This window comes from Strigops habroptila, chromosome 3 (assembly GCF_004027225.2).
Source record: "Strigops habroptila isolate Jane chromosome 3, bStrHab1.2.pri, whole genome shotgun sequence".
NCBI lineage: Eukaryota > Metazoa > Chordata > Aves > Psittaciformes > Psittacidae > Strigops > Strigops habroptila.
In genome coordinates, this window is record NC_044279.2 from 48,456,059 (window position 1) to 48,481,520 (window position 25,462).

The 25,462-nt window shown below is 44.3% G+C and overlaps 1 protein-coding gene across 2 annotated transcripts in view; it reads right to left on the reverse strand.

Moving 5' to 3' along the window:
- Positions 1 to 24,427, reverse strand: part of TMCC3 (transmembrane and coiled-coil domain family 3) — a 151,826-nt gene extending 127,399 nt beyond the window's left edge. Inside the window, exon 1 of one of the 2 annotated variants that reach the window (XM_030479713.1) lies at positions 24,336 to 24,427. Coding sequence is in view for 1 of the 2 variants with exons in the window: in XM_030479711.1 (XP_030335571.1) it covers positions 23,922 to 23,933 (12 nt within the window). In the remaining variant the exon portion in view is untranslated. Of the gene's footprint in view, positions 1 to 23,921; positions 24,043 to 24,335 lie in introns of those variants that run through there. The other variant, XM_030479711.1, reaches the window with a different exon arrangement.
- Between the last annotated feature and the right edge of the window lie 1,035 nt (positions 24,428 to 25,462).

Consider the following 25,462-nt stretch of genomic DNA (forward strand, 5'->3'; position numbering starts at 1 on the left):
AAGCTCCATCCAACCTGGCCTTGAACACTGCCAGGGATGGGGCAGCCACAGCTTCCCTCGGCAGCCTGTTCCAGTGTCTCACCACCCTCATAGTGAAGAATTTCTTCCTTATATCCAATCTAAATCTCCTCTGTTTAAGCTTAAATCCATTATCCCTTGTCCTATCACTGCAGTCCCTGATGAAGGGTCCCTCTCCAGCATCCTTATAGGACCCCTTCAGATATTAGAAGGCTGCCACGAGGTCTCCCCGCAGCCTTCTCTTCTCCAGGCTGAACAGCCCCAACTTTCTTAGCCTGTCTGCATGGCATGATCATGGCATGGCAGTGGAGGAGTCCACTGGAAACAGATTTGGCGCATGCACTTTAGCAGGGGAGCCCCATACTGAAAGACCAAGCCACGGGGCACAGCAGGTGCTGGAGGCACACAGAAGGTGGTGTGGGTGCATGGTGCTCTGCGCCCAGAGACAGTGGGCACCAGCACTGTCACATCAGAACCGCCCACAGAGCTTCAGCTTTCTCCATGGCTCGCTGAGCAATCCAGGCTCAGCGGTGGCAGATGCTAGGTATGGTCTTCAGTAAGCGAGATCTGAGTATCAGACAAAACCCGGGACCAAGCTTTTACTAAACACTGGGAAAAACATAGAACTAGTCTCAAACCTCTTGCCTCTTGCTGTTGGTAAGAAGATGGATCTGGATTTCTTAGTCACACAGCCTTGGTATTGGAGGTCTCAAAAAGGATCTGAACAGACCATAGCTAAAATTGCCGTAAGAATACAATAAAATTCCACTGCTAAATCCAGAGAATGGCACTGCATTTCCCCCTAAGAATCTCTGTTTTATTCTGTGCTGCTGGTCAAGCCCTTGAACAAGAATAAAACAAGTATTTTCTGTCTTGCCAATTTCAAGGCCAAAGATACACAGCTACAGCTCACTTGTGCTCTGGCTCTTCTGGAAAGAAGGTTACAGTGAATGAAGTTACTTTCTAGTCTCCCTTTATAAACGCAACACAGGTTTTTCAGTCTGTGCATCATTACTGTTGTGTAAAATAAATGTGATTTTGTTATTTTTACAAATTGAAAAGCTCTGAATTTACAAGTTCATGGCATTTTTAAATGAAAATCTGTATTCACATCTCTGAGCATTACCATCCGTCCCTGAAAATGGCCCCAGCAGGTGCCCGTGAGCCCAGATGAGCTAGGCAAAGTCAAAATGCAGCACCCGCCTGAACTGACAATAGCTGGCAAAGGCACAACTGCCCCCTCTCTCCCTCAGTTTCCCAATATTCCAGCTCCATTTCAAAGCTCCCATACTCTTAGAAAACATGGTGCTGGCCAGCTGAAGGCAGCAGTCTCTTCTGGCAGCCTACATACAGATCCAAACTTCATTTTTCCCTCTAAGCATGTTAAACCTTATGCAGATCTGCATGTCTGCCAGCCACAGTAGATGGACTGAGCCTGTCTCCTGAACGTCCACGGGGCACCTGCCTGTAAGAACATCGCAAGCCATTGTCCCAGCTAAGGGGTTGATCTGAGATCTCATGAGAGATGGCAGAAAAAATTACTCCATTTGACTTCTGTGGCTCTTTGTGTAACCAAGGTCTTAACTGTAATTATATGTCTACACATAATGTATACTCTGTATATCTATAGAAAGTAGAAAGTTGTATTACAGTCTCACATCACAGACTAGTTTCATTATAAAATCACAACCCTTAATCTGAGTAGAGGACAGATGAAGCAGAGGGACTTTCAAAACTCCATCTAATCATTTGGTCCTTCAAAAGGCATCAGTGAAGTTAGAATCTAGGAGTGGTCCTAAAGCCCACTGAAGTCACTGGGTACCTCATGGCATTCTGTAAGCTTTGGATTCCGAGTACAACATCTGTACAAAACCTAAGCCTCAGAAAACTGAGTGTACGAGGACAAATGGGGTTGATTGCGCTGGCAGATGCAGAGCTTGTGGCAGCTAGAAGTCATTTTGTATGCAAGAAATTTAGGATACAGGACAAGACAGGCTCGATTGCTGCAAGAAGGTGTTACCCTGTCTCTTGCAGGCAGCCTAGCTCCTAGTATGATCTCTCTTATGAATAATTCCTTTTCTTTTTCTCTTGCAGCGCTTAGAAGGATGCAACAGAGCAGGAGGCTGAAAGCTCAACTACCCCAAACTCTCCATCTTAATGCACTCCTGCTGAGCACGGCAGGGCTCCAAAGAAAGAAGAAACCAAGTGGAGAGTGTCCAAGCAGTAGGATTTACCACAGAGCTCAGAAAAACAAACTGGAAGACAAAGCATTATATTGCATTTTAGACCCTAAGCCTGCCACTTCCACAGGCTGAGCATCTCACCCAGATTCACATTCACATCGCACATTGATCCTGCAGCAGGATCCATGCAAGCATGAAGTTCTATATAGCATTAATTACCCATTGCCCTTTAGCAGCATTACTTTCTCCATTCAGCCTGTAGTATCCATAATAACTTTCCAGCGGATACACCAACAGGTGTAACTCTAAAACAAATGCGCTCACATGAGAAGCATGTATAGTGCATCACTCTCTGTGCCACACAATCACTCTGTACAAATTTTTGTACACTTGGCAGCTTTGAGGTTAAAAGCGTGAGAAAAGCAGCCTCGTTCTGTTTATTACACAGATAATGTTTTCCAAAAACCAATCCTCTGTTAAAAATGTGAGAACAACACAAAAGTTCCAAATGCATTAAAACGTAAACAGCATACAAATAAGCCATGAGTATTTACTGGTGGTGCAATTAGAAGCAGATCACAGTTCAGGTGTCACATACTACAATGCTCTGGCAGATGTAAAAAGCACTAGTGAGACAAGGCATGGGTTTCAGTCTCTTCGTTTGGCACAAAGCTGAGTGATTTTCTAATGTAGAGAAATAAAATAAGATTCAACTATATACACAGCAGTGAGATCTTGTATCCAAGTGTAAGCAAACCTCTAAAGCTGACAATCAGAGATGCTATAAACCTGTGAATATTGTTTGAGGCAAGTAAAGATGAGCCCTTTTTTAAATCTGGCCATGAATACCAATGAGAGTGTTCGTAAACTAGCGTGCCACCGCTTCATACCTGAAACCATACTTAGATGCCAGGAAATGTTAAAACAAACAACAGTGGCAAAAGACTACTCTTTCTGAGGTAAGAAATGTGGGGAGAGGGAGGTAAGACAGAAGAAAACCACTAGAACACTCTTTGTGGAAGAACACTCACTAGTGATGCCTTACTGTCAACATGAGTCTTACTACAGCTATGAGCCTTTCTGAACCTGGGAGGTCATATAACCTCAGAAACTGCGTCTTCAGAACCAAACCAAAACCCACTTTCTCTACTCACACAATCCTTAAATCTTTCCAAATGTTTTCTTTCATATAGGAAAATCTGGCATTGAAGAACTTGGCATAATCTTTGAAAGTCATAGAATCATAGAATGGTTTGGACAGGAAAGGACCTTAAGATCACCTAGTTCCAACCCCCCTGCCATGGGCAAGGACACCTAGCATTAGATCACGTCACCCAAGGCTCTGTCCAACCCGGACTTGAGCACTGCCAGAGATGGGGCCTTTACCACTTCTTTGGGCAACCTGTTCCAGTACCTCACCACCCTCACAGTAAAGAACTTCTTATGTCATGTTAAAGGTAAGAAATACTTTATAAAAAATAACCTTCTGTTTCCATAAGAAGTGTTTATTAAAAAAAAAAAAAAAGTCCAACCAGTAACTGCTGTCTCAAAAATACATGTAACAAAATAAATTTACACACTTAAAATGATAACAAGCCAAATCAGACTTCAAAATAAAGCTGTAGCAATTATTCCACTAATATCACACTTTTAATGAGAATATGCTCATTTTTGAGTCAGCTTTTTTCCTAAAATTTAAACCCCTTTCTTATAAAGAATGGGAGGAGTAAAACCATTCAATTCACCTAATAACGCAGACTGAGCGTGCAAAAATGCACACATACATATACACCTGTGAGCACAGGGTCCTATTCAGCTGAGTAGGGTTCCTGTTCACATCAAGAGAAGCCTGTTGAGCCAGGAGCTTTGGCATCCAACCCTTGCAATCAGGGAGCAGGGAGCTCTGGCACCCAGCCCTTGCAGTCAGCAGACCAGCTTGTCACAGCAGGTTACACACAGACACAGGCATGTTTAGATATTTCAGAGGTTTTTTGTATGACCTACCAGTATGTGTCCAAAGTCACCTGAATCTGCCCTGAAATTACTTACCAAGACCTGCTCCAACACTGCAGTTACTTAATTCTCCAGATATATATCATTTTGATATAAAATAGTTTGTGTGACACCAATAAATCAGAATGAGAATGCACTCCTTGAACAGATGATGCAGTTGAGAGATTATATTGAGGGCACAGAGAAACATTGTAAGTTCCCTGTTGGTGAGTTCTCTCATTTGGGATAAATCTTTTTTATAACACATACAATTACTGTTTGATAAAAAAAAAAAAAAAGCTTATTACAATGAAATGGGAATACTGACTACACATAAATAATGACAAGCAAAAGAGTATATCACAGCTAGGCCTGCCAAACCAGTACCGGGTATTAAAGTTGGATGCCCCGAGGCAGAGCAGCATAGTTCATTTGAAGTGATTTGGAAATACACAATTGAAGGCACATTGCAAAATTGTTCCAAAATGCACTCACCCTTGGCTGCAGCATGGTGCTGGCATTCAAACTGCCATCAGCAAAGCTGTAACCATCTATTCCCAAGAAGAACCTGACCCAAGCCTGTGAGTCAAGACACTCAGAAGTAAAGTTTGCAATATTCCTTAATCATGGAAGGCAGCGATGTGAAGGGTTTCTGATGCTTTTACAAGGCAGCCGGTGTAGCACCTCTTTCATTTCTGGACTGTTTTCTCATATTTCCATACTCTTATAATTTTCTGGTTTTTTTTTTAATCTTACATTGGTTGTAATTTCCATACTTTTGACTTGGTTCAATTAGCCTGGTTCCCTGTGGAAATCAGATCTCCAGGATCAGTCTATGAATATGTCTGTAATAAACTTTTGATGTTGATTTCAGCCCAATCACATACTGGAGATGTCCGATATGATAAGCTCACTATGTACTTTCTAACACCAGAGAGAGGGAAGGCCAAAGGTTTTGATTTTGTTGGCCAAATCAAATGAGGCAGCCTGCACGTAGCTGTCAAAGTATTTAGCAGAAGAAAGGCTGTAGGAGAAGGGATGGGAATTTCAAAGGATACATGATGAGAACAGAAAATAGTATAATTTATTTTTTAGAAGTCTATGAATGAAAAGGCTCAAGACCATAGGAAAGTGAGTTTCTACAGTATTCTCTGCAGCCACTGAGCTTAACATACACACCTTTGTGAACAAGCTAAATTCATAGCAGCAGCTATATTTAAGCAAATATTGAGATTTTCATTACTAAGCTTTCCTGTCTTCCACAATAAATGGGACTGCTGCTGGAATCTGAGGGAATTTAGCAGTCTTGCACAATGCTCGATGAAGCTGGTGTGTAGTGCCTGTGTGCCTAAAAGGAAGAAGAATGGGCTGTATATGAATAAACTGGTCCAACAGAAAGAGCCAAAGCCTAGCTGATGGCTTCTATTTTATTTTAACCCCACTGCAACTGGTGGGGGTCAACACTAAGGATGGTCAAGGTGATGGCTGTATAAACTGCACTGAGCAGCAGTGCAATAACAGCTGAACATTAGTCCCAGCTGCTCCTGTCACATCCATCCTTGTGCCATTTCTCATTGCAGTTCAAATAGTAATTTCCTCAAGAACTGGATTTCCTTTGGATTCAGCAAAATAGCAAAGAATCCCATCTTCCTTAATCCCACTTCTGGGACTTAGGCATTGCGGTTGTTGGAAGAAACTGCTACTTTTAAACCTAGAATTTAATTAAAGTATCCCCAGAACTTTCCTTCTGTGATTCAGTGACCCTTCTCTCACTGGCTAACCAGAATTATTTGCCAACTGTTACAGCTTCTACAGACAAAAGATGTCTCCAAGCTGCACCAGTAGCTGTAATTAAAACATGAGCATATGTCAACATGTAATTGAATTCTCAGGGAATTCAGTGCAGCCACACAAACAAGCAGCTCTGACAAGCTTTTGGCATCCAGGCAGCAGCTAGTCCTGCCAGAAGCTGGAACAAGAGCAGCAAGAGACTAAGAAGACCAGTTTCTTCGGCAAAGATTGTTCTAAGATCATCTTAGGACATATCCAGGCCCATGAAACCCATGCTGCTTAGGGATTGGGGATCCAGGTGGGCAACAGTGTTGCAGAACTTCAAAGCCTTTCCTCCTGCTTTTGGCCAGTTAGAGATTATTTACTGCGGTGTGAATGAGAGGACCGCAGGGGTAGGTACAATGAATATGGGCCGTAGCTGTCAAGATTATAAATAGTGACATTGGGTTGGAGTACAACATCTCACCAGAAATGGGAGCCCTGGACCGTAACTGCATGTGCACCTCTGCAAACAGTCTGAGAGGGAAGGACTCGAGGCAGGATTTTTTGCTCATGTGAGCAATGAGATAGTTAATTGCACAGAGGGAACAGCTCTTCCTTGAGAAGCAGACTAATAATGGCATTTGTTTCTCTGCAATTAGTCCTGATAGTGATAGGTATAGGCCATCACTGACCCCACTGATCAGAAACACAGAAAGTTAGCGAGCCCAACCAGATCCACATGGTGTTTTGCATGGTGGAATGCCACACGTTCCTGTTCTGAAATGAACCATAAGGTGGCATTGCTTTGAAACATTACATCCAAATATTTTCCCTGACATTTTCTGTACTCTACAAGAACACAGAGAGTTCCCACTGAAATCAAGGGAATAAAGCCATCCTACAGAAACCTCAGTGATACAGTATCACATGTTATATGTACTTTCAAGTATATTATTTACTCCCAAATGGCCAAGTTTTGTCCCGAAAAACAACATGTCTCAGATACTTCTTTTCAAGCACTGTGTCTCTTATTTCAAGATCTATGTTTGTCTGTGTAATATACCCACACTTTGTACAACTGACTGTCCTCTGCTATGTAATAGATCCTGCTCTTTTTCTCTGCCACATTAACAGCCAACAAAGACACTTGTAAGAAGTAGCTTTCTGTTTCACGTCTAATGTGCAGGACAAGACTGGCAGTGTTTGGGAAAGCAGGCTTTGGAAGTGGAGTCACAGAAAATGAATAGTAGTTATGATAAAATGAACTACAGAGATTACCTGTGACTATTGATTTGCTGTTGCAAAACAACACAGGACCTAAAGCTGGCTAGAAAAAGGCAGGAGATTATGACAGTCTGGGTGATTCTTCATAAATCTTCTCAAGTGCAAAGGTACAGACTCTACTGAATCTCCAAATATCCTGTGCACACACAGAGAATGAGATGCTGGTTGTATGTCTGTGGACAGTGCCAGTTATGCGTAGCACAAGGAAGAGAAATGGGTCAGAAGATAAATGCTGATGCTGATCAATTGAAGAACTTTCTGCAGGGCTGTCATGTAGGAGCCCTACTGATTTGAAAATAGCAAGGCTGTGAGTTCAAGTCCCCCTTGATCTTCTGTATCCAGCTGGTCTCCTGTACTGCAAAGAACTCCTCAGCTTTCAGGTAGCCCTTTACTATGAACATGCAAGGTCCCAAACCACAGTTATTTTTGCAGTGTCTACCACAAAGTATGGCTTGCCAACCTCCAGCTACCACATGCTATGCAGAAGAACACATTAAAGACAGGTAGCAGAACTACCTGAGCCTAGCCTTAGGTATTTTCTTTCTTACAGGGATTTTTGATGTAGCATTACATCCCAGTAGTGACCCTGCACTCACATCTTTTCAACCAAATGATTAAAGTGTTCAAAAAGCCGGTGAGATCATGGACGGGCCACAGGCCCCTTTCCAAGCACAATGCGCGTTGGAATAATGAAGCAGTGTCAGCTACAGACTTGACTTCAGGACATGAAGTTGCCAGTAAATTGACCCAGGCTGCATCTCAACAGACAAACAGCACCCATTCATTCATGCATCTCTCTGTTTGGATTCACCTATTTGTTCTGCCCGTGGAATGGAAGACACACTCCTACAGAGTCTGGCAGAGTACAAAGCAGTCAAGTAGAACAGCTGGAGATACACCAAAACAGTCCACCCATACCAACATGAGGATGTCCTCATTTACTATAAACTTACTGGTATTTCAAACAGGAGAATATGCCAATTCATACCAAGAATATAAACATATATCTCTTCAGAGTGTAGTGACCCAGATGATTTTGAGTTGATCCCTACCACTCTGGTAAGGTAATGTGAAGCTGATTTCTGCCAGAGTTGTTTGAAAAACCTTCCATGAACTTAAAAACCAAAAGGCAGTGACAATGGGAGGCAGGAGGATGGAGGAATTTCTGAACATCAGCATGCAGAGTTAATATGATTCTACCAGTAAGACTCACATCATGAGTTTTAGTCTTTTTTTTTCCCCCCTTCTTTTGAGCATCCAAGATTGTCTTTATTTCAAGTATCACCATAGGAGCAGTAACTAATTCAAATGAAGTGAGATTTACTCTAAATAAACAAGAAAAATATTCCAAAACATTCTGAGCTCCAAATCTTAACAAAAAGAAAAGGATTTCTCTTTAAAATACAACTTCCAGAGAAAATTAAGCCCACTAATTTTTTTTGAGTCAGCAAATACACTGTGTAAAAATGGCCTGTTGGCTTTGAGAAACAGCCTATCAATTCTCCTTTTCTGTCCCCAGGAATAGCTAACTGAAGACTACAGTGCCAATGAGAAGCACTTGGATCTACTTGGCTCTTATCTTGGATCTTTTTGAGTTGGATACTAATAGCAGTTACTGAACTGGAGCCCAAACATTAAATACTAATACAGACTTCGAATCCAAAACAGAAGCACTTCAGTTATCCGAGCCTTGTGTTATCCCAGATGAGGTCATTATTCTTAATGCTTATCATATTGAATATTCCTACCATTTTCTCAAAGCTTGATTATCAAAATTATCCTTCGTCCCTTGTGGCGTATGGATAATTGAGGTTTATACATTTCATGCAAAACAGGTCTCATACCTCATTAAACAGACCCATCTGCATTTCCACAGCGTAATTCCTGAACATAATCTGTGCAGTTTACATGCTGATGGCTGGACAGTGTGATTATGTTAACTATAAGATAAACAGAGCTCTGAAACGGCTAAGGCTGAAACTGCTAGAAACCCACAAATCAAGTGGCAGGGCTCCAGTTTTGGAAGCAGACTGATTTTTTGCGCTCTGAATAGTCCTGCAAAATGGCACCATTTGTTACGTTATTCAAGCTGTTTATCTGAACAGCATTTTACTCATGTCTAACTTATACTGGCACTAATCATCAGTTGTTTTTAGTAGGAGTGAAAAAGCAAATCATACACAGCTCAATTAGTTTAAACTACAAAAATGTGACATGCAGATACTAATTCTTTGTCTGTTGTAGCAATGCAGGATACTTAAACAGAGTGAGCTCAGCTTGAGTTCACATGCCCCCTTTTTTACATACTGGAGGTGGACTACACAGAATGCCTCAGCATGAATTAATTCCCACATGTTTACCTCAAACACAGAACACACAACAGTACTGGCATCAGACTCACTAGTCACTATTACTAGTATCAGCCTGGTGTTCTTAAATGCGGAAACAAACCCCACAAGACACAAAATCAAAGTCTAGGGGGAAACTGAATGCTTTACTTATTAATAGCCCATCTTCTTGGGAAGAGCCCATGAAGAGCATAGGGAGGTTCACACTGCCCAAGCATGACTGGAGCCTCGTACTCAGGGAGCAGCATGTCCCACCCACTAACAGAATAATTCTCAAAAGATAGTCTTAGTGAAAACTGGGACATAGGCTTCCTGCTTTCAGGAAGATGGGTTTACAGGTGATACATGAATCTAATCCAGCTCTTTGAGTAAATTGTGTTGCTCTTGCGTACCTCATTATCTGAAAAGCATCCTAGCAGTGTAAGATAGCTGAGAGAGACCTGTATGCAAAGTCCTAACCACAGGGCAATGCTAAGTGAAGGCACTGGCTCTGACAAGGCTATCGGGAAAAAAGTGGGATTCAGTGAAACAAGAGAGAAAAGAAAACATCATGCCACAACCCACTGACTGCAGAAAAGATGGAGCAGCACTGATTGCTAGAGAAGGGACAACAGAGTAGCCATGGGGGAACCAGAAAGAGCTACACACGCATCACACGGCAGGAGACAGGGACCAGAGCCAAGGCAAACCAGAGCTGCAGAGGCTGCCAGGGAAGTGTGAAAGGTCCCAGCGCTAGTGGATGGACCCCAAGAGGACAGCAGTACGGTCAAAGGTGGGAGGCAGTGTTTGGGGGAGCACATCCTTTGGCAGGAGAGCAGAATGGGAAGTGCCTGCAGAAAATAAAGGGATTATCATGGAGCAACCCAAGGTACAGAAAGAATGGCCTTTACAGCTTCTGAAACAATGTTACTGTGAGCCAGTCAGCCTTTCTGTGAACAAGTCACAGTGTCAGGCTGTAGGGCTCAAAGTACACAACTTGCAACGGGCATTAGAATCAGCAGGGATAGAGCTGGTGAGTTCTGTGCCGCTTGAAATGCCTCAGAAGAGTTGCTAAATGGGTATTTCAGTATGCAGAAACTTAATTTGATCAGAAAAATCATTATCTGTGCCCTAGTTCCTCGCTATATCTAAATACTTGTCTCACAAGATATTACTCCCGACACAACTCCAGATTTAATATATATACATATATATATTTATATAAACTTAAATGATGTTCAGTGACCACTGGTCAGAAAACATTAGTGTTTGTAAAAGAAATACATTACAGTTTTTTAAAATTCATAATACTGAATAGACTTTCATTTTTACCTTAACTTTTTATTCATGAAAGAAGATTCTCCCCCAAAAAGTGATTTTATACAGCTAGAATTTGTTTACAGACTTCACTTGAAAAATTTAATTCATCATACTGATTTCTACCCTACAGTGGTTAATGTACTTCCGTATGTACTGCTCCTAACCATAAATCCACCTGCCTGGGAAGACAATCTCAGCTAAGGGTGTCTAGTTTGAGTTTAGCTCTTTTCAGGATTAAGCCCTCTGAAGCAGAAATAGTCTGCAATACAGAGGAGGTCAGAGTAGAGAAATTCTCTAAGTGAGGCTGCAGACTATATCTTGTGCAGCAGGTTGCCAAGGAGCTGCTAGGAGAACAAACACAGATGGGAGGAGGTGGATGCAGCAAGGGTGGAACTACGCTGAAAAGGTTTTGGCTACAAAGGATGACAATAACAGGCAGCAGGAGCAGACAAAGCCCAGCCACGGATGCTCCAGCAGAACCAGCAGAAGGGCTCCTGAAGGTCCCACCGATGCCTCCTCCCTCAGCTGGAGTTTCACCACCCCAGCCCTGTCAGGCAACCTCAGCCCCAAACCACCTCTTTCAGCTGCTCTTTCTCCTCCCATCCACTGCCCGAGGACCCAAGCACCACTTCTCACGTATTCTGGAGGTGCTGTTCCTTTCCCTCTTCTCCATCCTCCTTTTCAAACTGAGGTACAGGAGAAATTGCATGAGGTAAGTCTGAAATTGATAAATAAGCTCTAATCTTAAACCCTATTAGGATGCAGAACCTTAGTAAGCTCAGTAACAGAGATACAAGTCTGACAGCTCTTCCCTGCAGAATCATTCAGCTATTTCAAAGCTGCATTGCTTTCCCAAGCACTAGTTTAGAAACATTTCTCTATTCAGGAGAGCACCAATGCATGTGCCTACACAGGTGTATGCATTTACGATGCATGTCTTAGAAAGACAAATTCTAGTTGTCTTGGATAAGACAGTCATTTAAAACTACTGGTTCTCTCCTTGGCTTCTTTGGCAAGTCTTGCACAACAAAAGATTATCTGTTGCCCTCTTGTGAACCATAGCAATAATACATATCTACATCACTTCATAGTGGTGCCATGAGGATTCGTTCATGCTTATAAGCACTGTGAAGATGAGAAGTCCTACAAGCATTAAGGTACACCAAGGCAGTAGGCTTTTAATGCACACTTATCCCTGTGCTGAGTATCACTCCCCTTCCACCACCCCCTATTAGCATCTCTAAAGGTGCTTGCCAACATCTGCCCTGTAGGATAGCCAAAGCTGATCACTGTATAGGCCCAGGGGACTGAACCAAACACTCAGACCGATAAAGCTAACAATGCTGATCTCAGGCACAGCAAAAATGTTGAGAACAAATAAAAAGTTTCAAAATCCCTACAGTAGCAGTGCCAAGGAAGAAAATGTGCTTATGAAATCAAAACGGGCTCCAGAAGCAAGGAACAAATGAACTCATTGTTATATACCTTGGGGAAAGCATTACTTTTTCTTCATTTGATTCAATGCCATGCTTGCCTCTGATTTAGTGATTTGTCTCTTTCATTTCTAAATTATATTCTGTCTAAATTTAGTTACCACAGAGAATAGTAAACCCAGCCTGGACACCTGGGCACTTGTTATAGGCAGGCTATTCTGGAGGTGGTGGTTCAGCACACCAGAACCAGCAATTAAAAACCACCCAGTGCACTCGTCTTTGCTGAGACTCATGACAACAGTGCTTGGTTCATCAGGCAGCTCCTCTTCCTCTCCTCAATCCCACCCTAAACATGGAGACCTGGTCCACACACAGTCCCTAGCCCTGAAGCTGGAGATAGTAGATATGTGGTTGACTGCCCACCCTACTCAGGCACAGGTAGCCATTTCTCCTCTGTCCCCGTGGTGCTGCAGTCTGACAGTGACCCACATTCTCATTGAAATTCACTGGGGAACCACAACTGGGGAACCAGAGCAGGCAGCACAGGCTTCAACAAACTCCAGCGACGAGCTTTCGAGGGCATATGAGGTAAGGTACAGCTACCCCACCTGGATCGTCGAGATTCAAACTTCATGTGAGCATCAGGATCTACCCTGGCTCCACAAGCCATGTACGAAGGAGGCACAAGCACTCTTTGCAAGCACTAATAACATGTGTTACTCTTACAGTGGTGCTGTCACAGCAGTGTTTCCTATGCCCAGCTTTTCCTATTGTCAGCTGGTAAGAGCCAGCTTACCCTCTCTTAACAGTACTTTTAAAACTGTACCCTAACCTCAGAGGCTCTAGCAAAAGAATGCCATTGCTGATCTGTAATTCAACATCATGTAGTGCTAAAGCAGGTTGGAGGCATGCTGGTACCGCCCTGAGCCCACCAGCAGGTCAGCACGACCACTGTGCAAGGCTGTGCGGGGAAAAGGCTCGACCCCACTGCGGGTAACCAGCCCTCCTGCAGGCAGTGGTTCTCCCTGTGGGCAGGGCAGGCAGGAGGAGACACAGCCTGTAGACTCTTGTCCTTGCGCTCCCGAATAATGGGTCCCAGAAAAAAACGTTAAGCAGCAGTGAGGAAGGTCAAAGCTTTAAAGAACTGGCCAAGAGAACCCAGCCACTTGTAAACCTCAATACTAGTTTGTCACAGGAGACTTCATATGATTTCCGTGATTCTAGGAAGGTATCTGCCTTGCTTTAATGAAAACATTCTGTCACCACCTGTCAGGAATAAATTCAGGCAAAGAAAACAAGACAATATTGAACTAGAAGACAGGATCTTGCAAAACATAAGAGCTGATTCATCCTTTCCCTTCCCTTCCCCCCATCCTACTCCGGGCATCATACTGAGAATACATTAACTTAACCTGCCTGGGGATTTACATTAGATTACTATCTACTACCAGTGATTTGAAATTCCTTTATTCACAACCATTGCTGTATTTCTGCAAGAGATGTACTGAATAAAAGTAACTTCATCTTTTTCTTTAATTATTTCAATTTCCGAAGAGTCTGGCAGCAGAGGTGCCAAGTACAAAAGTCTGGACTACTTACTCCCACCTCTAGAACTGCTATGCCAGACTATTAGGATACAAATCTGTTATTTTTCTCTCAACAGGTGTGAATTACCAGAGTATTACGTATGCAGATACGCATTCTTGCTTGCTAAAGCTGCACTCCTACTTCTCAGGATCTGAAAAAAGTAGTTAAAAGAAATCATCTGTTGTAGAGCTAAGTTAAAAATCCTCTTGGATAAAAAAAGCTTTTTGGATCACACATTAAAAAGAGGAACAATAAATAGCTGTCAGGAAACTGTGGCTTCTATCATCACCCAAAGCCCGGGATATTTTAATCTGCAAACCTTCAACTCCTTCTACACTGCAATGTAGAAGTTTCTGCAATGGCACACGCGGGGCTACAGCCTACAGGGCTCTCTGGTTACACTTCTCCCCAGTAATTAAAAAAACAAACTTTATTCACGTAACATAACACTCACCACTCTGCAGAAGGACCTTCTTCCTGCTCCCTTCCCTCATCAAGGTAGTCTCTGTGCTCAGCCGCCTTTCTGTGCAGTTGCTCTGCAAGCCGCAGAAGCCCAGTCTGCGCGGACCAGTAGCTGACCTGGCAGCAGCAAGCAGTAGCCAAAGCAGCCCTCTCTGAAAAGCTTGCTTTGTGTTCAGAAAAACAACTTGATCTACCTGAGCTTTCCCACGACCCTAACCAGCATCCTCAGCAACTGGCTGCTCCGGGGCGAAGGGAACAGCAGGGGATGGGAACAGGTTGGTCTGGAGCAGAAGGAGAAAAGCCTCTGAGGCTGGACACAGCCTCTTCGCTGCAAGGCTGGGTACGGTTATGCCTTTGCTGAGTGTGGATGCAAAGAGCAAAAAGCTTAGATAAGCTGTCCTGATTTTTTCTTACTAAAGGTCAGAGAGGATCTGTTTGCTGAGAAGGTATCCCAAGTCTGTACAACCAGCCCTGCTTTCAACAAGATAAAACAAACCAAGATGAACAGAACAGAATAACAACACTATAATATAAAACAACAAAACCAAGTAAAATAAAACAAAACAACAAAAAACAACAAAAAACCCCACAAAAAACCCCCACAAAAAACCCCAAACAAACAAAAAAACCCCAACAAAAACCTAAAAAACAAACAAACATAAAAAAAAAAAATAGCCTTGTAATCTAACTCTCAGGAAGAGCTGAATAGCCCCAGTTAAAATGGCAAAAAGCAATGGAACGAGTATCTCTTCAGGCTTCCTTTATATACAAAAAGGCAAGAAAAAGGACAAAAATCTCCCTTTATATCTGAGCAAGTCAATATGTATCACACATCCATTTGCACTCATTACCTGAAGTAGGCCAGTCCCAAAAGCTTGCCGCCAGGGGATATTTCCTTTTTAAACAGTTAATGGAGTTTTAATTAAGTGTGTTACCTGAAAATATATCTTGACAAAAAGCAAGATAATTGAAATGCATTAAAATGTGTGCTTATTCATCTGCCCAGAAATAAGCTGAGAAAGACAAAAAGACAAAGAGAACATGTAATAGAATAGTTTTGAGAGCAGCAGAACAGGGTGGAGAACTACTGGGAGATTTGCAAATTCAATTACTGCTATGAATAATCATATGCTAGCAAATGTCCAAGATGAACAATAATAAAAAAAGAAAAAGCAGATGAAAATATAACTCATTTACAAAACAATACCTAAATCAAACTAGCAAGAATTAATACTGTATTGCTGTTTGGAAAAAAAGATCTGTTTTCCCCTTCTAGAGAAGATTTGGTTTCCCATCAAGAATAAAGAGCTTTAAGCTTTTTTTTTTAATTTCCAACTACAGGTTAGTTTTTCAGGGAAAAGTCAGTATTTTGAACAGAAATATATTTTCTGTGGTATTATTTTTAAATCAAAGCCTTATTTTCTATTAAAAATACTTTTGAGAAAAATAATATGGGCCAGTGAAGCATTTCTTTTTATAATGGTTTCTGGCATTCAAGGTCAGGCTCCACTACGTTAAATACAACAGCTTAAGATCAAGTGTTCAGAAACCAGTGACCAAAGGGCTAGTGTCCTCATTTTACAGGTCCTGAAGCCACATGAGATCTGTCAGGGCATGCACAGACTTGTATTAAGGCAGAAAAGGTGAGCCCTAGCCATTTTTCGCCTTACAGCTGGAGACTATCAAACATTTCTGTAAGTCTTACTCTTCAATGAGAGAAAAGGTTTCTCCACCAACAACATGTCCAAGACAGGCTGTAGCAGAAAAAGATCAAAGCAAGTTGCCTAAAAAATTCCACATCAGGTCAACAGCCCAGCGAAAACAGTGTACCCATTTAACCAAGCCCAGAGCCCATGCCACTTACCTTCTGAAGATGGAAATTACTCCTTAGGCAGCAAGGAGGAGGTGTGTTGAGTGCTTGGTGCTGTTTGCAAACCATTGTTGAGGCTTCAGAAAATAAATGGTGCACAGACCAGAAAGATGTAACAGTTTCAAACTGAAGAACTATTAATATAGTTCTACAGGGGTTAACAATTCACAACAACCTACTGGTCTGAACCGTTTGGCCTAGAAGTCCCACCACAAAGCAGTTAAGATGCTGCATCAGTCAGCTGGATATTACAACTTAAGAAGACCTCAGTCATCATCAGTCTAACATTAAATCCAAACCATTCTGTGATCCTATGATTAAATGACCTGGTAGGTCCAGGAAACACTCAGATTTGCTCAGTCTCACCTGAACTATTTGGAAGAGGTATGCTACTGTCTGGTGCACTGGGCAGACACACCAGCTGCATCCTCACCTAAGCAGGACTTGCTGCTTCGCTCAGAGGAAACAGTGGAGACCAAAATACAAACCATCAATGCCAGTTTCTAAATGTACCTCTGCTACATGGTAAAGCAGCAGACTGGAGAAATCCATTTTTGCACTAATTGCTAACTACTGCAGGAAAGGTTGACAGCAAAAACAGTCATATGTGGCTTATTTGCCAGGAATTCATAACAAGGTGAACCTATTAATTCCATATATTTGGCTGCTCAATCCAGCAGAGCCATACCCCAAACAGTGGAAATGAAAAACCCTTTGGAAATTGCAGGTTTATCACTGGGCAGACCTGGAAATTAACTTAGTTAAGGGAGGTAAAATTTTCCTCATGACCAAAAAGATCAATCAGCTCATTTGTCCTTTTTTCCCCCATGTCTGTTTGGAGATTTTTTTCATATATATTTTTTAAAGCTAAGATTTTATTGTCTGCACACCAGGACAACATTCCAGCAGTGGGGAACGTACAGAAGAAAAGATAGTAGCTGCCCTTTCATTGTGCCTTTTGTGCTAGAACCTGCTTTGTCCCCGCCTCAGAACATGAGGACAGGGAAATGTTGGTCCTGGCACAGGTAAGCTGTGGAGAAACATGCAACCAGCCATTCTGACCTACCATTGTCCTGAACAGGAGTCATGTACACTAGAAATGACTTTAAAAAAATTCTTCTGTTTTCAGTTCAGAGAAGACAACATGTTTAAGGGATCTCAATCTTCCTTCACTTCTTTTCCCGTTGCTTTAATCTTAAGTTATGCACTCATTCTCTGAGGTGACATAGACTAACAAAACATTTCTCAGCTCACCTGCTTAATCAACATTCTGACTCTAATAGGTTCAATATCTCACAAGCAACCTCAGGAGAAAACAAAGCTCAGTTCTGCGGTGCTCAACTGTACTGGCTCGAACTAAATCCATGCCTGTATCTTGACTGAAACACCGGCCAACAGTAAATGCTTTGGGAAGACTTTCATGACCAAACTAACTACGTAATGCTGTCCCCCGGAATACTTTCCAGCCTCTGGGGATCTGCAGGTTAAGGGCTTTCTAAGCCAGCGGTGTTAGTTTTGTACTCAAGGGCTTTTGAAGTATTCTTCCTGAAATTGCTTGTTTTTTGAATCCATGCAAACTCTTGTTCCACACAATGCCTAATGGCAAGGAGTTGCACAGCTAAATGAGGAGCAGATCCTTCTGCTCTAAACCTGGGGCCTGATGGCTTCATTTGATGGCCCCAGTTCTGCTGACTGAGACATTTAACAACCAGTCACTCCCTAATTCTTCCTCCCTATGCCATTTATGCCTTGCTCTCCTCTGCTTACCAACAGAGGTGGAAGGTAAAAATACAACCAGTAAGAAAGACAATTGAAAATACGTCAGCCATTTAAATCCCATTTTCAAAAGTGAGCCCAGGGACTTCGATACATAAATCTCACTTTCTTTCCATCAGATTTTGGCCCCTGACTGCCCAGCTTCAAAGAATTTTATTATAGAATCTTAAGAAAATAAATTTTAGGATAGAGATTTTAAATAGATGGTAGATATATTTGAGACAGCCCAATGACATTTATTTATACCACAATGACACTTACAACTTAAAACCTTCAAAACTGCAGAAATACCAGCCTACCTTTTCAAGAACCTTATTTGTATTGCAGAGCAGAATGAATTGCCCTTCCATCATCTATTGCCTGACACAGCACACACCACTGCCAAGCCTGAAGCCTTAGCCTCATTGCTTTGGTCCTCTTCATTCCCTTGCTACTGCTTCAAGTCTTTTCAAGCACCGGGAAATTTCGGCCCCTTTTTGCTCCATATTTGCATCATAGATACCATTGGCAGAGATGGATCCTACTGCTGATCAGTCAAGTCACAGTAAACAAAAGAGCAGAAGCAGTGATGGGAAAGATGAACTCTTCAGCAAACAGGAGTGCTTGAGGTAAAGGTTGGACATCCTTTTATCTTTAGTCCTTCAAAACCAATACTGACATCCCACCAAAATCCTTGCTTGCACATCGTGTAATCTTTTAGGCACTTAAACCCCTCCAAATACCTAAATTCACTAAAAATCCACTAAACCCCACTTGAACCCTCCCCAGTCACAGCCTGCCCAAGCTGCAGCAGAAACCTCCAGCTGCCTGACTGTCCTGTTTCTCCCAAAGGCCAAAGGCCCTTATTCATAACCGCGCTCTTCTGTGCTTGGAGCAAGAATTTATTTTCAGTGCTCCCTCATGCCAGGGTGGACTGTGGCTTACCCAGTTAAAGCGCCTGCACATTAGCTCAGCTAAATCTAATGCTTAAGTTATCTGTTGTCATGGATTTAAGTGCTAACAGATTTCATATTCCCTGAGGGTAGCCAAAATAGTAGAGCCTCTAAAATAGCTGAATAAGGAAAATCTCATTATTACCTCAACCTCAAAGAAATGAAGTCTTTGACTGACAGTGCTATATACTATTTGAAGACAATCTCTGAGCAACTAAAAATACCAAAAGGGCATGTTTTTTCCCCAGCAGAGCTATGGTGCCACTCACTCCCATTAGCCCAAATTGCCCCAGTATGTGCAGTTTTGCCCAACAAGTTGTAAAAACCAGACAATAATCACTTGGTTAAAAATAAAACTTTCATTCTGCTCAAACATCTGGTGAATAAAATTTATAGCAACATGCAACACTGCTCTGTACCTGTCAAGGCATATATGTCCCTCCTAACTACCTTATGAATTAAACAGAGTATTACCAAGCAACAGTGTTCCCTTTCCATCTTCATTTGTATCTACAAGAGTAGCTACTGATTACCGAGCATCAGAGCCAAAAAACAGGTAGCTAAGAACATTAAATGATATATAATAAAACCAGAAGTAGCACACAATTTCATCTTTATCACAAACATTATTTAGCCCAGCCTGGATTTTCAATATATTCTGCCTATGCTAATTTCTTTTTGTTGTCCCTAAATACTAATTTATTCTTGTTGTATTTGATTTCCATTAATTTCCAAGTGTGGGTACATCTTGCTTGAAGATATAACTCTGGCAGTATTTGACATGCGAATTTGTTTTCCCTAGTGAAAATGAACAAGATACACAGAGCAGATATTCAAAAAGATAATAAAAGCAGATACAAATGAGAATTCACATCTAGTATGCACTTCAGTGACCTGGTGAAAGACTACAGAGGCTGAATAAATTAGTTCCTATTATGGTCAGTTAAGACAGGTAGGTCATCTGGCAACAGAAGCTGAGACAAACAAGTCCAAAGAGACAAGAATGCTGAGGTTTGGAGAACTGGCTTTCCATCTGTTGCCTGGAAATGTAGTCTCTCCTCTCTGTTACCAGCTTCCTGCAACATCTAATAGACAGCTTGTCTCTACTAACTAGAATGTCAATCTATTTTATTTGAATGACCAGGAAGCGGGAGGTATGCAAAAACAGGGAAAAAAACTCAGGGATTTTATTCCTGCTTATATATGCATTAGTATTTTCTTCCTAATAAGAAACTGAGTGAAAAGTGAGGGGCATGTGGAGGAAAAAGAATCAGATCTCTCACGTGGAATGAAATCAAATGGACCAACCACAGCTGACGTTAGCTATACATCCAGCTGCAGCACCTAAATACTACGCAGTGGTGTTCTTAAAACGGGTATTCATACATGCAAGAAAGTACTTGGAAATGCTTATGTCATCTTTAACTATTTTGAACAGCTTGAAGAAGGAGGAAAAGCAGTGGTGGCCAGGAAACTGCACACACAGCCGTCGTGTTTCTCAAGTCTTTAAAGAGTGTCTAGAGGCAAGAAAGGAAGGGAACGCTCTCTGAAAAGACAGAAGTCCTGCAAAGCATCTCAAATAAGGTGTTAGGAAAATGAGGAAACTTCGACCACACTAGCACTGAGAGGATTTTAGAAAGCGCTCCCTTTGTGAAGAATAGGTTGGACACAGGTTGCTAGAAAGGTCAGAAGGAAGGGGTGGGGGTGGCTGGCAGAGAGGTCTCAACTGCTCCCTAGCAGGAGCGCTCACTCAATAAGAGCTGCTGAGCTAGGCTCCAGGTTCAGCAGACAGCCCTGAGAGCAGCAGGCTAGCAATGTCTTCCTACTGCCCAGGCTTCCCCGTGGTGGTCTCTCTTCAATACTGCGCAACTCTGACGTCTACAGCGCCAGACCCTCCTTAACCCAAGCTGCTCTGCTTTCCTCCACAGACTACAGCAGGGACCTGAGGAACACGTGGAGGCTTGTCTGCTTAAATGCATCTCTGCACTGGTGAGCAAAAGTGCAGAGGAGGTTGCACAGAGTATCACTGTGTCATTCTTGAAGCCACAGGACTGCCAGCACCTGCGTACTACCACTGCCTTCAGGTCACCACTGCCTGAAGGACTTCACTCCATTCCAGAGGGAGCAGGCAGGCTCCTCGGAGCAACCAGCTCACCCGAGGAGCCAAGGTTGCAGCTTAGAGAAAGCTCACTTCACACACACAGCTCAACAGCAGCTCCACCAAGACGCTAACATGTCACTGATTCCACCCACCCTCACAGGTCCATCTCCTCCATGTTGGAGTTGAAATTCAGTACACCCCCAAAAGAAAGGGCAAGGACATTATTTCACCTATCTCTGGCAACAAACCCTAAGTTTTTACTAGGCTTCTGAGACATCCCGAATGACTCTTCTACTTGCTCCCTTATGAGAGAAGAGGCACTGGAAAACTTGATCCAAATGGAAAGCGTGGATTTAACAGGGAGCTGCTGACCTATACTAAACCCTGTGCAAGTGTTTCAGCTTTCTATCTCAGTGGACCAGTCCTCTCCAGTTTGATTTATTTTTGAAGAAATCAATGAAACATCAACTGCATTTAGGGACAGCAAAGTCAGAGAGGTCCCAAATGTTAGGCTTCCTCTTCTTGGCCATAAAATCACATGACAGGCAGAAAAATAGAAAACCAGGGGATTCTCCCTATTTTATGTTCCCTTCCTGACAGATATAAAAGAAAAAATGGCATGCTAAGTCACGAATGGTTGAAAATCCTCTGGAACAGCAGAGAATAGAGGGCAGACAAAGCAACTGGCACTGAGGTTTCACACTCCAGCCTAGAGAGCCATGGCATGAATTTAATTTTAACTGTTGGTTGCCCATATGACTGCAGTTTATCTAAGACATGCTAAGGACCTGACCCATGAACTCAGTGAGGAAGGCTGTCCAATGGGATGCCCAAAGTAGGATCTGGGCATTCATGATCCAAAGTGAGGGCGCAATTGTGGGGTTTTTTACTTCTTGCTCCTTTTGCCTAAAAGGAGATTCCGTTTCTCAGATGTTTCTTAATGCAGCTTTCATTAGCCCTGAGGTATTCCTGAAGAATTAGGCATTACAAATCATACAATTTTAAAGCTACAGTTATCTTAGTTTAACTTCTCTTGGCACCATTCTAGTTCTTGTGTACAGCAGAGGAATTCAGCACAGGTGGTCCATCGTGCCCACAGAGGTCAGTCTGCAGTGGGCAGCTCATGAACTTGCAGCACAGAACAGCCTGTCAGTGTAGACCAACCCTAAAGCCCGGATTCAGCCCTTGGGCAGCCATGGAATTAGGTATAAAAAAGAATCAAGGCTTGAATACTTTGTATCCACAATCCCCAATGTCATCTTGACCTTTAATAAACCCTTAATTTCAAATCTTGACCATCTCTACACTCCCCCTCTTTATAAGCGAAGGAGTATGATGGGTAGTGAAAGATGGTAAAATTCAAATGAAGCATTTGTTCCACATTATTCACAATGTAAGGACAGAATTAATCAGCTTTCTCTTACCCAGCCTGTCCAATATTATGTATAATAACTACATAATAATTAACACTAACAGTATAAAACATTGCTCTGGGAATATTTGTAAAGAGAGATTAGCAATGTCAGGCTTTAGGAGCCTGGCTAAGTGGAGAGTTCCTCCCCAGAGCAAAGGGAAATCCTAAATCATCTTGTTTGTTCTGCATCAATCGGGATCTGCCAAACCAAGCTCAGCTGTTGGAGCCCAGATCAGTGTCTCAGAAGTGCTGAAGAGAACCCTGGGTTCCAACCACGTCACTCACCATGCAGTGAGGCTAGAGATTTCCTGCACTTTTACCATGAAATTTGAGGGCTGTCTTGCTACTCCAGTTGTTTGAGCTACTGCACACTTAGGCTAGCGAGTCTAAAGCTGTAACAACAAAATTTGGGAAGCTAACACAAAATGAGAGCAAGACAACAGTGGGACAAGAAGCCCGAGCAGTTACATGATTCATTCTGTTGATAGTACTTTTTATACATGGGCATTTCCCTGTTACAGCCACTTGCCAGCAATGGTGGAAAGCAGCCCAGGTCCACCTAGCAGGAAAGCTTGCCTTTCGGAAGGAGTACTGAAAATTGTGACAGAAGCTGGAAGGTCTGTGTGCACACCCTCTCATGTCAGGGAAAGGATTCCTGCTGACTTTAACGGCATTTGGTTGCAGCTCCAAAGTGGGGTCTGGTGCTGCCTGTTACCCTCCTCCCCTCGGCTCAGACCTTCAGGTTATTTTTCTAAAGCTTATAGTGGCATCTTCACCAGTCACGAGAGTCTTGTGTTCGCCTTCACACAAAGTAAACAGCGCCGATGCCTAGCGTGCAGATGAAGAGCTGTTACATTCACCGAGCGGAGTCTCTCCCTGCCTGAGATTTTAGGGAAGGGAAGGTCTGCCGCCGTGTGCGGGGCAGCCCGGCAGGCGGGATAGACTCTCACCGCCCGTCCCGCCGCACAGCGGACGTGCAGACCGGCGGTTCTCTCCCGCAACCAGCCCCGACCGGCCGAGCCCACCCCGCCGCACCCGGGTAGGCAGCCAGCGGCAGCGGCCTGCGGGGAGACCCCGCGCCCCGGCCCCCCCGCACCCGGCGCTGACCCAGCCAGAGGCGCGTCCATGGCAACCCCAGCCGGCACACGGCGCGCTCGGACAGCCGCGGGCGGCAAAGTTTGCCGGGCCCGGCTGCGCCGCGCTGCCCCGCGCTGCTCCGCCGCCGCACCATGGACAGCGCCCCGCGGGCTCCCGCCGCCGGCCCCTCTACCCCCGGGCCCAGACTCGCCGCTCTCGGCGCCGCCGCGCCCCCTTGCGGGGCCCCGCCAGGCATGCCGCTGCCGACCCCGCTGTTCACCCTCTGTCGGCCCCATGGCTCGACTCCCGGCCGCGGCCCCCGGGGCTCCCGGCCCCCGCGTCCGGCGGGTCGGCGGCGGGGTCCTCACTTACCTTGCGCAGCATACTGGGCAGGCAGCGGCGGGGGCTCCCCGCCACGGCGCCGCGCTCTCCCGCCCCTCACGGCGCGGCCATGCCCAAGAGCCCGCGGGCGCGGCGGCCCTCCGCGCGCGCCGCCCGCCGGCCCACACTGAACGGCGGCGGAACGACGGCTGCCGCCCGCCACGAGGCAGCGCGGCCGCGAAGGGGGCCGGGCACACCCGCCCCCGCCGCCCGGCCCCTTCCCCGGCGACAGGCAGGGCCGCGGCCGCACACCACTCCCGCGACCCGCGGCCGGGGCCGGAGGGCTCGGTTGGAGCGAGGCGGGCGGCGGGCGCTGGGCGACCCCGCAGCGCTGCGGGGAGCCGCGGCAGCACCCCACGGAAAGCAGCGTGCGGGGCTCCGTCCCCGTGCCAGACGCTCGCTTACCGGCTGGGCAGCGCTGGCCGGTCTGCGCCACAGCAGGGCAGGGCTGAGGGTGCTTCCCCTCCTGGGCGTTAAGGAGGTGCCGGCCGGGTGGCTTCATCCCCCCAGACTGATCTGGGGTGCAAGTGGGAAGCTGCTTGGACCACGGCGGTCTGGTGCTTAAACGTTCTGTACGCGATCATAGTGCTCCCATAGCGCTTCCCATAACGAAGCAATTCTCACCCAAAGCAAATTACACCTATTCCAGGAGCAATTTACTTTTCCTGCAAGCTGGAGTACACTGTCAGAGCTACAAGCTGTTCTCAAGTTAAAATAGAATCCCATCTCGAAAGGTATTCAGTGCTAATTATAACATACTTTCTGCATTAACGTTAAGTGCAAGAACCCGGGGCTCCTGCTGTCCAATGTGTAGAGGTGAACATCACTTGGTGCATTACACCTGCACACACACACCAGGTGAGCCTGTGTGCCCAGCAGCTAAACCAGGACCACAGAGCAGGAGGTTGTGCCATGTCTTGGGAAGCCAGGACCACACATTTCAGATTCCAAAGGATGTGGCTGATCTCAGGGCAACTGCTTATTTCAAGTTTTCCCTGTGTCCTGGTGTGTCCTCAAGTAACTTCATGAAACGTAAGTCCTGTGAGCATATAGTGACCTGTGATAAATTAATTTCCAGCAAGCTAGTTAGTAAGTAAAAGCAGACAAAGGAGTTAGAGCAAACTGTCATCACATTTACATTTGGAATTAGTCGGACAGGAGCTGTTTAGCTGAAGTGACTGAATATAAGCTGGCCGGTTAACACAGAGTTCATAACCTCACATCATGGAGGGCTGGGTGCCACACCACAGTGCTCAGTCTTCAACCCTCGGCCACCACATTTGCGAGACTGAGCAGATGCAGTCAGGTGCTGCTGCCTTTGAGCTTGTAGTGTAAGGTATTACCCAGCACAGTGTTGCACTAAGGTGCAAAAATGGAGGAGGTTCACTTGAACAGAACCTGCACGACGAGTGCTTTTTCATGTTGGTTGTTTGCTGGGCTCCTCTTAGCATGTTAATTTGTGTCTCATGCTGCTGGTTGTTAGTGCTTCTCCCCCCTTACGTCTGATTATGGACTTGATTCAGGTCTCCTGA